Source organism: Gigantopelta aegis, chromosome 10 (assembly GCF_016097555.1).
Source record: "Gigantopelta aegis isolate Gae_Host chromosome 10, Gae_host_genome, whole genome shotgun sequence".
NCBI classification, from domain to species: domain Eukaryota; kingdom Metazoa; phylum Mollusca; class Gastropoda; order Neomphalida; family Peltospiridae; genus Gigantopelta; species Gigantopelta aegis.
The window spans coordinates 47099235-47112103 of NC_054708.1; the positions used below are offsets into that span (position 1 = coordinate 47099235).

A 12869-nucleotide genomic window follows, 5' to 3' on the forward strand; every position below is an offset into this window, starting at 1 on the left:
AGTGATCCATAACTGGTTCAACAAAGGCCATGGTTTGTGCCGTCCTGCCTGTGGGAAGCGCAAATAAAAGATCCCTTGCTGCCTGTCGTAAAAGAGTAGCCTATGTGGCGACAGCGGGTTTCCTCTAAAAAACAGTGTCAGAATGACCATATGTTTGACGTCCAATAGCCGATGACAAGATAAAAAATCAATGTGCTCTAGTGGCGTCGTTAAATAAAACAAACTTCACTTTTGTTGTAGTTTATGTCACTGCACATTCAGTTCAGGCAATACACTGGTTGATATGGTGTAAAATATACTGGACAAGTATAAAAATAAACTATCAAACCAGGAAAGTATAAAAAATATATATTTAAAAACCCCACCCATGATAATGATATCAATGGGAAAATGAACATCTGTAAAGACTGTCTGCTCGTCTAGATCAGTGTGAGTGGTCACACAACGTCTTTGTGGTTCTACCTGCAATCCTGGTGAGTTGTAACCATTCCATTATAAACATAATAATGTACTGATATAATAACTAATGTATATATACTGTTTATAATATATATATATATATATATATATATATATATACTCTTCAAAAGAAGAAACGCAAAACCACATTGTCGTAACATTTGGAGAATTGATTTAATTATTGAATGGTGAGTCCGATAATTACCAAATGTTGCAGGATTGTTCACAATTCACTCTAATCCATTGTGAGTAAGTGATAGGACACACCACCAAGGTCAAGGTCATCTGGAGTCAATACCGGGTGTGGCCTCCGCGTGTGTTGACAACTGCCTGGCACCGCCTGCCCATTGAAGCAACCAGAGTACGGATGACGTCCCGGGGGATGGTGGCCCACTCGGCCTGCAAGGCTGCTGCCAGCTCGGGCAGGGTCTGGGGCTGTGGTTGTCGCTGTCGGAGGCGTCGGTCCAACTCGTCCCATAGATGCTCAATTGGGTTCAAATCCGGTGATATCGATGGCCAAGGAAGGACATTAATGTTGTTGTTCTGTAGGAAAGCCGTTGTGAGACGTGCTGTGTGAGGCCTGGCGTTGTCATGTTGGAACACTGCGTTGGCGTTGGCCATAACTGGAACGATGTGTGGCCGGAGGATCTGGTCAATGTAGCCCTGTGCATTCAGGTTGCCCTGCACGTGGACCAGGTCAGTTCTGCCAGTGTGTGAGATGGCTGCCCACACCATGACACTACCCCCGCCGAATCTGTCCACTTCCTGCACGCAGTTTGCCGCATAACGTTCACCACGACGCCTATACACGCGACATCTTCCATTATGACGTCGGAGCAGAAATCGGGACTCGTCACTGAACCACACCTGTCTCCATCGCAGTTGAGGCCATTGTCGATGAATCTGGCACCACTGCAGTCGGAGTCGACGGTGTTGTGGTGTTAAGATGACACCTCGAACTGGACGTCTGGCACGAATTCCTACCTCACGTAGGCGGTTCCGTACGGTCTGGTCGGATATCCTGCGCAAAACCTGGTATTGCTGCGGCTGTGGAGGTGGCAGTAGTCAATCGTTCCCGAAGGTGGCGTACCCGGATGTAGCGGTCCTGCCCGGGGGTAGTGACCCGTGGTCGACCGGATCTAGGGAGGTCACGTGTTGATCCATGTTGCTGGTAACGGTCCCACAGTCTGGAGATGGTGCTTGGGGACACATGGAATGCCCTGGCAACGGCCGTTCTGGATTCGCCTGCGTCTAGTCGGCCGATGGCATTGTTTCTCTGCGGTTCACTGAGACGTGGTATGTCCTGGATTGTCAACTGTCGGCCAGATACAGAGGCCAGGCAAGCGAACACCCTGCACTTTTATACTGTCGGTGTTCATGTTGCACGTGCAGACAACGCACGTGCAGTGGTGACATGGTTTGCACGTGGCTGCGTTTTTGCGAATATTCACATTTTGGAACTTTATTGTACAGTAGCTGCGTTTTATCGAATGTAACCGTGGGAATGTGTTTGGGACATGCAATGACCTTATATTCACAAAGCATGAACCGGTAGGAAACATAAAATCGGAGTTATAACCCATTTGTACCCTTTTGAGTTTCTTTTTTTGAAGAGTATATATATATATATATATATATATATATATATATATATATATATATATTATGCGTGTGTGTGTGTGTTGTGTGTGTATGTGTGTGTGTGTGTGTGTGTGTGTGTGTTTGTGCGTGTGTGTGTTTACGATGAACATTTGTAAAAATTGTTTGAGTTTCGATTTTACAAACATCAATAGTATAGACTTACCAATAGATTGATCAATATTGATTCACGTTGTTGTCTTGTTAACAGTGCTATGTTAAAACTACCCGAAACAGTTTTTAAAACATAGTTTATATTTTATTGGTATTATTTGTAATATATTTATAACAAAAACAACAAGAAGAAGAAACAAAATCCCATTGAACTTACAAGCCAGAGTATCTTTAAATCACTTCTTTGTTTATTTATTACTAAATTTAACTTTTTTTCCAGACCATGCTGTATTTGCTGACAATAGCTTCCCTTGTTTCGTTTGGGTAAGTTATAAAAACAAAAACAAAAACAGAAAAAACAACAACAACAACAACAAAACACTCACACGTACTCTTTTGTAAGCGGGACATAGCCCAGTGGTAAAGCGTTCGCTTGATGCGCGGTCGGTCTAGGATCGATCCCCATCGATGGACCCATATGGTCCTCTAGGATGACTGGCTAAGCCTTAATAATTATTTAGGACAGTGAGCCTACAGTATACTGCGTCAGATGACCGGCAGCACCGTCTAAATAATATTGGTATAATACAGTATTAAAATATTTAAAGTCACATCAATCACATCAAGGTTATACACAGAGCAGAAATAAAATTATTTACCAATCCGGACGGACAGCGATCCCCTGGAGCCTTCCTTTTGTTTCTCCCTGATATCTCTAAAACCCTAGCTATTTATCATAAAACCGAATATCGCCTGGGGGTACATCGCGGCACCGAATCCCTACAAGTGCTATTTCCACAGCGACCAAGCGGTATATTTTCTTAGATGGTCAGACTTACTGTCACCAGTTCGCTAGAGATTCCATGGTCGCGCGGAGGTATTACGTAACTACTGGCCACATGGCCTCCGCACCTGTGCTGGGTGTGTATTGGAAAGTACAGCTCGACGACCGTCGCGCAGAGGTATTACGTAACAAGGTCCACCTCGGCTTAAGTGCATATTGAGACTGCACACGGCCCTCTAAAACAATTAATATCGCCACAGGCGAAAACAAAATTAAGAGCATGTTCCGTCACACACACACACCTTAAAAAGGATATTTCCTCTACTCTAGGAATAGGGAAATATACTACATTAAAACAAAAAGTGCGTTAACCGACGCATCCGGGCATTTTTAACACATAGTAATAAGGTGACTACCAGTAATCACACTGAGTCTCTGAGTCCCTGGTATACAAATAAAATGTATAAAACAAAACAGAAATCAAGAATGTCAACACATTATCATAACGTTCAACTTCGGGACAGGGCATCAGCGATTACATTGGATGTGCCCTTGATATGTTCAATGGTAATTGGGAATTCCTGCAGAAGAAGACTCCATCTCAAAACTCTCTGGTTGGTGGCTTTCATTCTGTCAATGAAGGTGAGCGGATTATGGTCCGTAAAGACCACCACTTGATGCACTGCCGATTTCACGTAGATCTGAAAATGCTTCAGAGCTTGTACCATGGCCAAAGCTTCCTTCTCTATAGTAGAATAGTTCATCTGGTGTTTGTCAAACGTTTTGGAGAAGAAACTTACAGGATGGTCCAGTCCATTTTCGTCTTCCTGGAACAGCACAGCTCCAGCTCCCACGTCACTGGCATCCACAGCCAGCTTGAAAGGCATTCGGTAGTCTGGTGCTGCCATCACGGGAGACGAGGAGCGCATCTGCTTGAGACGGTTGAATGACTTCTCGCATTGACCTGACCACTGGAACTTCGTTTCTTTCTTTTTCAGTGTCGCACGTTTTCCAGGTTTTCTCCGATAGGCATGCTGTCGAATCGGTGTAGCGTTGGGTTCCAAGCGCACATCATGGCTTAAGGTATTGGTAACCGTTGGAAGGTCCTGACAAATGGAAACATTGTCTTGTTTCAGCGTAGTCAACTTTTCTCGCTGGGGGTTCAAGTCTGCTAGAATCTGGCTGTTGGTTAATTGATCTCTGCAGTCTTGACGTCATCACAGGAAATTGAGTGTCTCTCAATTTGGACAGGCAACACTGGCACTATCGGCAGTCTGTCAAAATAACCTTTTAGCAAATTGATGTGACAATACCTACTTTTCCTAACCCTATCAGGAGTGTTTATCACATACCCTGTCTCATTAACCCGTTTGTGCACAACATTAGGGCCCGAAATACCTGTTCTGCACAGAACCCCGTTTAATGGGAAGGTACAGCAGCACCTTATCCCCTGGTTTAAATTCCCGACTCCTAGTCTTCCTATCAAACACTGATTTTATTTTGCTCTGAGCATGGCTCAGTTGCTTCCTAGCCTTCCTATCTCTAACTCTCTTATTCATTAATACTCCCTTGTTCATATCATAACCTGACATCTGATCCTCCATCTCACCCTCTGTTAACAATGTAGTGCGAGCTGCCAACAATTTTGGATCAGCCCCCTGCTCTAGGATTAACTCTTGTCTATTACAAGGTAAGTCCCCTCTATCAAACACAACTGATTCATTTACCCTCTGCGGGAGATCAACAGGTTCCACCACATTTAATTCCTCAGTTGACTTATCTACCATTTTACTGATAACCTCATCCACTCCAATTTCATGGCTCACACACGTATCAGACAAATCACAAATATCCTCTGGGTCTCGTGTTACCCTTCTGGCCATAGCCCTAGTCATTACACACGCAGGATATCTAATCTCATCAACCTCACTCTCTCCTACTAGTAAAGGGTTGTCTTTAATTAACAATTGGTCACATTTCGGCTGACAACACTGACTAGTCAAATCATTAGCCAACAAAACTCCTATGTTTTCAACAGGCAAGTCCTTTACAACACCCATAATGACTGGTCCCGTCACAAACTTCGAACACAAGAAAACGTTATGTAACCGGACAACCATATTTTCTCCAGTAACTGAGGTCCTGTATCTGAATTCTCAATACCAGCTAAACACTCTTGCGTTATCAGCGACTGACTACACCTGGTATCTCGATAGACTGATATTGCCTTAGGACTCAATTCTTGTTTCACATCACAAACCATACCAGTGGACACATACGGGTTTACTTTCTCTGCCATGGGACTAACCATTAACTCTCTCGCTAGCGGAGCTGACCTCACTAAACCGACTACTTGCGCATTATCGCGTTTCCTTTTAAAACAGTTCCCGACAAGATGGTTATCCTTTTTACAGTAACTGCAATGTGGACGAAACGTTCGTGCATTGGCTGATAATGCAGGCCTATCCTTACTTTGCCCACCAGGTGCATTCCTTGCCTGACTAGCTGACCAACTAGATGACTCTCCCCGATAGTTACTTTCCCGGGAAAACCTGGCTGAAATTTCTTCTTATCACCCTGTTGTAAAGAGCTACCCTGTACTGCCTGAGCTTTGTGTATTAACACGTAATCATCTGACACTATGCCTGCCTCCTCTATCTTTTTGACATTACGATCCTCTAAATGAATACGTAAGCTAACTGGTAATCCATTTTTAATGTCCTGTAAGATCAACAACTCCCGTAACTCGGTATATGACTCTACCTGATGACAAACCACCCATTTATCAAACATCCCTGCCTTCTTAGCCACAAACTCACTATAAGACTGACCCTGCGTTTTTCTCAACTCGCTATACCGTAAACGATAATCCTCAGGTCGTAATTCATACGCCCTCAACACTGCAGCCTTAACTAGGCCGTACTGACTTGCTCGCTCATCACTCATTGAATTATAAGCTACACTAGCCTTCCCCTTAAATGTAGACACGGCTAACAATGTCCACTTAGACTGCGGCCAATTTAGCTGCTTAGCGGCCCGTTCAAAAAGTTGGAAGAACATATCTACCTCCTGGTCATCAAATACAGGCACTGATCTATAAGCCTCCGACATGTTAAACCCATTTCCGGCTTCCCGTCTAACTTCTTCAGTATTCAACTTTAACTCATGTTCCACTTTTAATTTTGCTAACTGGAATTCTCTATCCCTATCTCTCTCTCTCTCTCTCTCTCTCTCTCTCTCTCTCTCTCTCTCTCTCTCTCTCTCTCTCTCTCTCTTCTCTCTCTCTCTTCTCTCTCTCTCTCTCTCTCTCTCTCTCTCTCTCTCTCTCTCTCTCTCTCTCTCTCTCTCTCTCTCTCTCTCTCTCTCTCTCTCTCTCTCTATCTTCTTTTTCTCTATCTCTATCTCTCTCTCTCTATCTCTCTCTTCTCTCTCTCTATCTAATGCACGTTCTTCTCTTTCGTACTCAAGCTTTTTAAAAGCTAATTGTTGTTTCACACTTAACTCATTTATCTCTATCTCTGGAACAATCTCACTGTCTTCCATAACAGGCCTATCACCAAAAACTTCCTGGATAATAATTGTCTTTATATCACCGGACTTACGTGCTCGCTTAATCTCCACTACACTGAGCGTAGGCCTATCCAGCAAATTCTTATCCATGTTTAGATATGACGCACTTATAATTAATTAATTTTCTAGTGAACAACGTTGCTACTTCTAGTTAATTTGTAAAATTAATTTATAAAGCCCCCATTTACAAACAATACTTTTTTAAATATGCATGTCCCGTTTCAGATCCGGGACGAGCGCCCTAATTTTCACTCCTGTCACGAGGATCCTATAATACCCGTAACTGAATGAAACACGATTGTCCAAATATCTCTCCTAACTGTATATCTATTAGATCTATCTGTAACAGGCAGTTATACCCGCTGGCTCGTCTAGTTATGATCAGAGATAAGATCTTATATAAAGTATATATTATTATAGCACGTTTAGTTCACTAGAAAACACAACAAAAACACAATACACTTTGGAATCTGTATTGACCTACGCAGACCAATGTACTGACCGCAGTAGTTAATTAACAACAACAAATAATAACAACCAGAACTGATCACTTAATTAGTTAATCTCTAGGTGTCTAGTTTACACAATATGCTAATCTCTTCACCGTGACACAACACCCACACGTGTGATAATTGAGAAACGCTTCCAGAACTTAATTAATAAAGGAATTACAACTCTATTCCTAACTGGTTAATTTTTAATTAACCCTTACTACTCGTTCAGTAACGTGTGATAATTGAGAAACGCTTCCAGGGGAACTTAATTAATAAAGGAATTACAACTCTATTCCTAACTGATTAATTTTTAATTAACCCTTACTACTCATTCAATAACCTTGTAACACAGAATTAATACTGGTACCTATCACAATAAAGACAATAACCTACAGTTTACCTAGGTCCTCTAGGATGACTGGCTAAGCCTTAATAATTATTTAGGACAGTGAGCCTACAGTATACTGCGTCAGATGACCGGCAGCACCGTCTAAATAATATTGGTATAATACAGTATTAAAATATTTAAAGTCACATCAATCACATCAAGGTTATACACAGAGCAGAAATAAAATTATTTACCAGTCCGGACGGACAGCGATCCCCTGGAGCCTTCCTTTTGTTTCTCCCTGATATCTCTAAAACCCTAGCTATTTATCATAAAACCGAATATCGCCTGGGGGTACATCGCGGCACCGAATCCCTACAAGTGATATTTCCACAGCGACCAAGCGGTATATTTTCTTAGATGGTCAGACTTACTGTCGCCAGTTCGCTAGATATTCCATGGTCGCGCGGAGGTATTACGTAACTACTGGCCACATGGCCTCCGCACCTGGGCTGGGTGTGTATTGGAAAGTACAGCTCGACGACCGTCGCGCAGAGGTATTACGTAACAAGGTCCACCTGGGCTTAAGTGCATATTGAGACTGCACACGGCCCTCTAAAACAATTAATATCGCCACAGGCGAAAACAAAATTAAGAGCATGTTCCGTCACATCCTGTATTTTTTTTCTATTGATGACCCACCTTACCTATGAGCCATTCTGAATGACCGGCTCCTGAAACACTTTTTGTTACCCCAACGGTCACTCAATCGGTGAAATAAAAATAATCCATCAATCCATCTGTCCATCGATCTATAAAGACGTGTGTACAAAACATTGTGCAGGGGGAGGGGGTTCTAGACTGTGGAGTGCAACGTTTTTAGGGGGGATCGGGTCATGCTCCCCCGGAAAATACACTAAGAAAAAGAAAATTCGCCTGAAGTAGGGGGAATGGTTTCGACACGCGCCTGTAAATATATATATATATATATATATATATATATATATATATATATCCATACGTCTGTCTGCCTGTCTATATTCATATCTATATGTAAGTATAGGCCTATGGCATAAGGTTTGTAAACTGAAGACCCCCTTCACACACACACACACACACACACACACACACACACACACACACACACACACATATATATATATATATATATATATATATATATATATATATATTATATATATACATACATATGTATATATATATATATGTCTACACACACACAAACACACACACAAACACACACACACACACACACACATATATATATATGTCTACACACACACACGCACGCACGCACATTGATAATGCGCATGCTTCCCTTCTTCCTTTATCGCTCTTTTGTTTCCATCTTGCATCTTTTCAGTTATTCATTTCAGCTTCGAACTTTTGTTTTTCTAATTCATATTTTCTCACTAGCAGATGCAATCTGCAAAGTAACCTCCAGAATCTCAAATAAATTTACTCCTGGGGTAATTTTGCTCGTATGAGCCAATCCGTTATGACGGCATAGCTCCGTTCCTATGACCAAAATTTACACTCATAAGTAAATACATATACATATGTGCATATTATTACCCATTACATGTGTGTTAAAATATATTTGCTAAGCGTGTACATGACTACTGTATAAAAGGAACAATGAAGGAAGTGTTTTATTTAACGATGCACTCAACACATTTTTTTATTTACGGTTATATGGCGTCGGACATATGGTTACGGGCCACACATAAATTGAGAGAGGAAACCCCCTGTTGCTACTTCATGGGCTCCTCTTTTTCGATTAGCAGCAAGGGATATTTTATATGCACCATCCCACAGACAGGATAACACATATCACGGCCTTTGATATATCAGTCGTAATGCACTGGCTGAAGCCAGAAATAGCCCAATGGGCCCACCGACGGTATAAAAGGAAGATACCCTGATACCAAAATGTATAGACTGATAACGTTCCATCATATTTATATTATCATGTCAGTCCAGCCTTTGTTATCGAATTTGATTGTGAAATTTCAATGTGGAAGAGACTAAATGGAATTAGTGGGTTGTTATGCAGACATTTGATGATGAACAATGGATCATTTTCTGTTGTCATGTGGATCTTCCAATTGTTCCTCAATGCTGTTGTGTTCTCATATACTTAAAAGGAGTCTTGCTATCTTGTCATACCATGTAGCACCTCATCCCCCCCCCCCCCCCCCCCCAATTGTAAATTAAGAAATAATTTTTCGGACTGAACTGTTGTACAGAAATCGTCTTATGAATGAAAGTGACAAGCATTCCATATTATACAATCACTTCGTCAATATTTGGAAACATTTTGCTGACGTAACCAAGTTTGCTGGGCATTCACATGACAAGAATGAGTGCGAAATACTCGGGCAGTAATTTTACTTATATACAAAAGTTAATATGCATATAGTCCCCAGTAGGTGCAATTATTTAAAATTACACGTCATATTGACTTATGTGTGCAATTGCGTTCACGTGACCAAATGTACTAAGATATATCAATTTGCATATATTTAAGCAAACACTCATGGCATTACATGCAAATGTGTGAATGTTAACGGTGCTACTCACGTATAAATATACTTACGTGAGTAAACTGGTGCATGCGTTTGGGGTATAAGTTGTTAAAGATCAGTTCTGATCACTTATTTGTGTTTCTTTCACCAAGGGTGTGCGTTCCCAACAATCAGATCGGGGACAGCGTGGAAGCGCGCAACCTCTTCCACAAGGCGGACCTCAACAAGGATCAACACATCCACATGGACGAGTTCATCAAGATATTCATGGACTTCGATGAGAATGGTCTGTGTTCAAATCATGTATTAATAACTCCACTATGTTCATGGACTTCGATCAGAATGGTCTGTGTTCAAATCATGTATTAATAACTCCACTATGTTCATGGACTTCGATCAGAATGGTCTGCGTTTAACTTATAAACTATATTCATGGACTTCGATCAAAATGGGAGTCCGTACGCCTATATATGTATTCATAACTCCGCGTATCTTTAATCCACAACTTAAAACAAAACAAACAAAACCGCCAGTCGTTTCTGTGTTTAATGCATGTATTCAAAACTCCGCTTATCCTTAATCCACAACTTAAGTTAAAAAGTCACTTAAAACAAAACAAACAAAACCCCCAATCGTTTCTGTGTTTAATGCATGTATTCAAAACTCCGCTTATCTTTAATCTACGACTTAAGTTAAAATGTCAGTTAAAATAAAATATAAAATAATTTTTAAAAAATCGTTTTTAAATGGTATCAAAATAGTCTGTGTTTAATTCATGTATTCATAACTACACATATCCTTAATCCACAACTTTAGTTAAAAAGTCACTTAAAAACAAATATATATATATATATATATATATATATATATATATTATATACATAAACTAGTGTATAAAACCCAGTATTTTCTAAATGGTATCTATAATTTACACAGTCTTATCCTAAATCATATTTGATTTAGTGTGCAAGGTACATTTTAGGAAAACTATATAATGTATGATCATTTATATTATGTGTCTATCTAATTATCCTATTTTAAGGTGTGTGTGTATATCTATATCTATATATATATATATATAGAGAGAGATAGATAGAGGGAGGGGGAGAGCGATGGAGAGGGAGGGATATATATAGAGGAGAGAGAGGCGAGCAGAGGGAGAGCGATAGAGAGAGAGAGAGAGAGAGAGAGAGAGAGAGAGAGAGAGAGAGAGAGAGAGGAGGAGAGGAGAGGGAGGAGAGGGAGAGAGAGAGAGAGAGAGAGAGAGAGAGAGAGAGAGAGAGAGAGAGAGAGACAGAGACAGAGAGAGACAGAGAGACAGAGACAGAGAGAGAGAGAAGAGAGAGAGAGAGATAGAGAGGAGAGAGAGAGAGAGAGAGAGAGAGAGCGAGAGAGAGAGAGAGAGAGAGAGAGAGAGAGAGAGAGAGAGAGAGAGAGAGAGAGAGAGAGAGAGAGAGAGGGGGGGGGGATATCACGATATTTGCATTTGGTATATTACAATTTGTGATGCACTAATTGGATAATAAAAATCCTCACACGAGATTGTTTTGTTTTGTCTATATATCTGTATGTCTGTCTGCCTGCCTGTCCTGCCTGCCTGCCTACCTGTCCGTCCGCCCGCCCGTCTGTCTTTATGGCTCTGTGTATTTCTGCCTGTAAGTTTGTCTGTCTGTCTAATCATTATGATCAGATATAACTGACGTGGCTTATTTCAGGCGATGGTGTTGTGACCACCCCGGAGTTTGTCGGAGAGTGGACGTTTCGTGAGCTGGGACCCGCCAATGAGGCCGTAGTTCTCTTTTACAACATTGACGTCAACAAAGACGGCAAATTAACCAGAGATAATGATTTGACCTTTATCTTCAACTACTTCGATATGGACTGTAAGAACCAACCACGCATGAACGTGCAAATATACACACATACATACATACACGCACACACATGCACACATACACGTACACACATGCACACACACGCACACACACAAACACAAACACGCATGTATACTACTACTGCTACTACAACTATAATAACAGCTACAACAACAACTACAACAACAACTATAATAACATCTACAACAACTAGATAGCTAAATAATTAAATAGTTTAATAATTATATAAGTAAATAAAATAAAATAACGTTACTGTCAGTATACTATATATATGAATATATCCATACTACTGAGTTAATTTTGATTATCATTAATTTTTACTACTACTACTACTACTAGTACTAATAGTACTAATTTTACTATTATTATTACTACTACTACTACTACTACTACTACTAACAACGAAAACGACAACAACAACTAACATCAACAAATGAATAGCTAAATAATTAAATAGTTTAATAATAATAGAAGTAAATAAAATAAAATGACATGTTTCTGTTAGTATATATATGAATACATCCATGCTACTGAGTTAATTTTGAGTATCATTAATTTTTGGTTTGTTTTGTTTTTTGTCAAGTGCACACTTGTATAACGTTTTGTTTCTTATTCACGTTATTTTTTATTTCTGTTTTATTAATACTGTTATTTTTTAAAATGTATTATTATTAGTTGTAGTAGTAGTGGTGGTGGTAGTGGTAGTGGTAGCGATAGCAGTAGCAGTAGTGGTATTATGGTTACTTTATATTATTATTTTTTAAATAAAAAAATTTCTATGCATTTTTCAGTTAATCACGAGTTAACAGAAGCGGAGTTTGTAGTTCAGTGGATAAAACTATCCCTTGCATAAGACAATGTAGTTAACAAAACAAACGAAAATTAAAAATAATAAATCATACTGATCAATTCTGCATTGTTATTGTTTTCTAATGACCATGTAAGAGGTGTCCCGTCTTCCCCCCTCCCCTCCCCCCCCCCCCCTCCCCCCTCCCCCCAAGTTGAACAGTCATTGTTATTTATTTATGCTTTATCGAC

General features: G+C 40.3%; 1 protein-coding gene across 1 annotated transcript; it reads left to right on the plus strand.

Annotated features, from left to right (window-relative positions):
* Window positions 1–405: 405 nt before the first annotated feature.
* Window positions 406–12740, plus strand: LOC121384677. Its single transcript, XM_041515162.1, has 5 exons — window positions 406–473; window positions 2492–2535; window positions 10089–10222; window positions 11652–11819; window positions 12623–12740. The coding sequence occupies exons 2-5, from the start codon at window positions 2495–2497 to the stop codon at window positions 12682–12684; spliced, it is 405 nt and encodes a 134-aa protein (XP_041371096.1). The 5' UTR covers window positions 406–473; window positions 2492–2494; the 3' UTR covers window positions 12685–12740.
* Window positions 12741–12869: the final 129 nt, after the last annotated feature.

Excerpts from the sequence above, each read along its gene's own strand:
- LOC121384677 (XM_041515162.1), top strand. The coding sequence starts at position 2,495 with ATGCTGTATTTGCTGACAATAGCTTCCCTTGTTTCGTTTGG. Across the intron at positions 10,223-11,651 it reads CATGGACTTCGATGAGAATG|GCGATGGTGTTGTGACCACC; the intron begins GTCTGTGTTCAA and ends GGCTTATTTCAG. Across the intron at positions 11,820-12,622 it reads CAACTACTTCGATATGGACT|TTAATCACGAGTTAACAGAA; the intron begins GTAAGAACCAAC and ends TGCATTTTTCAG.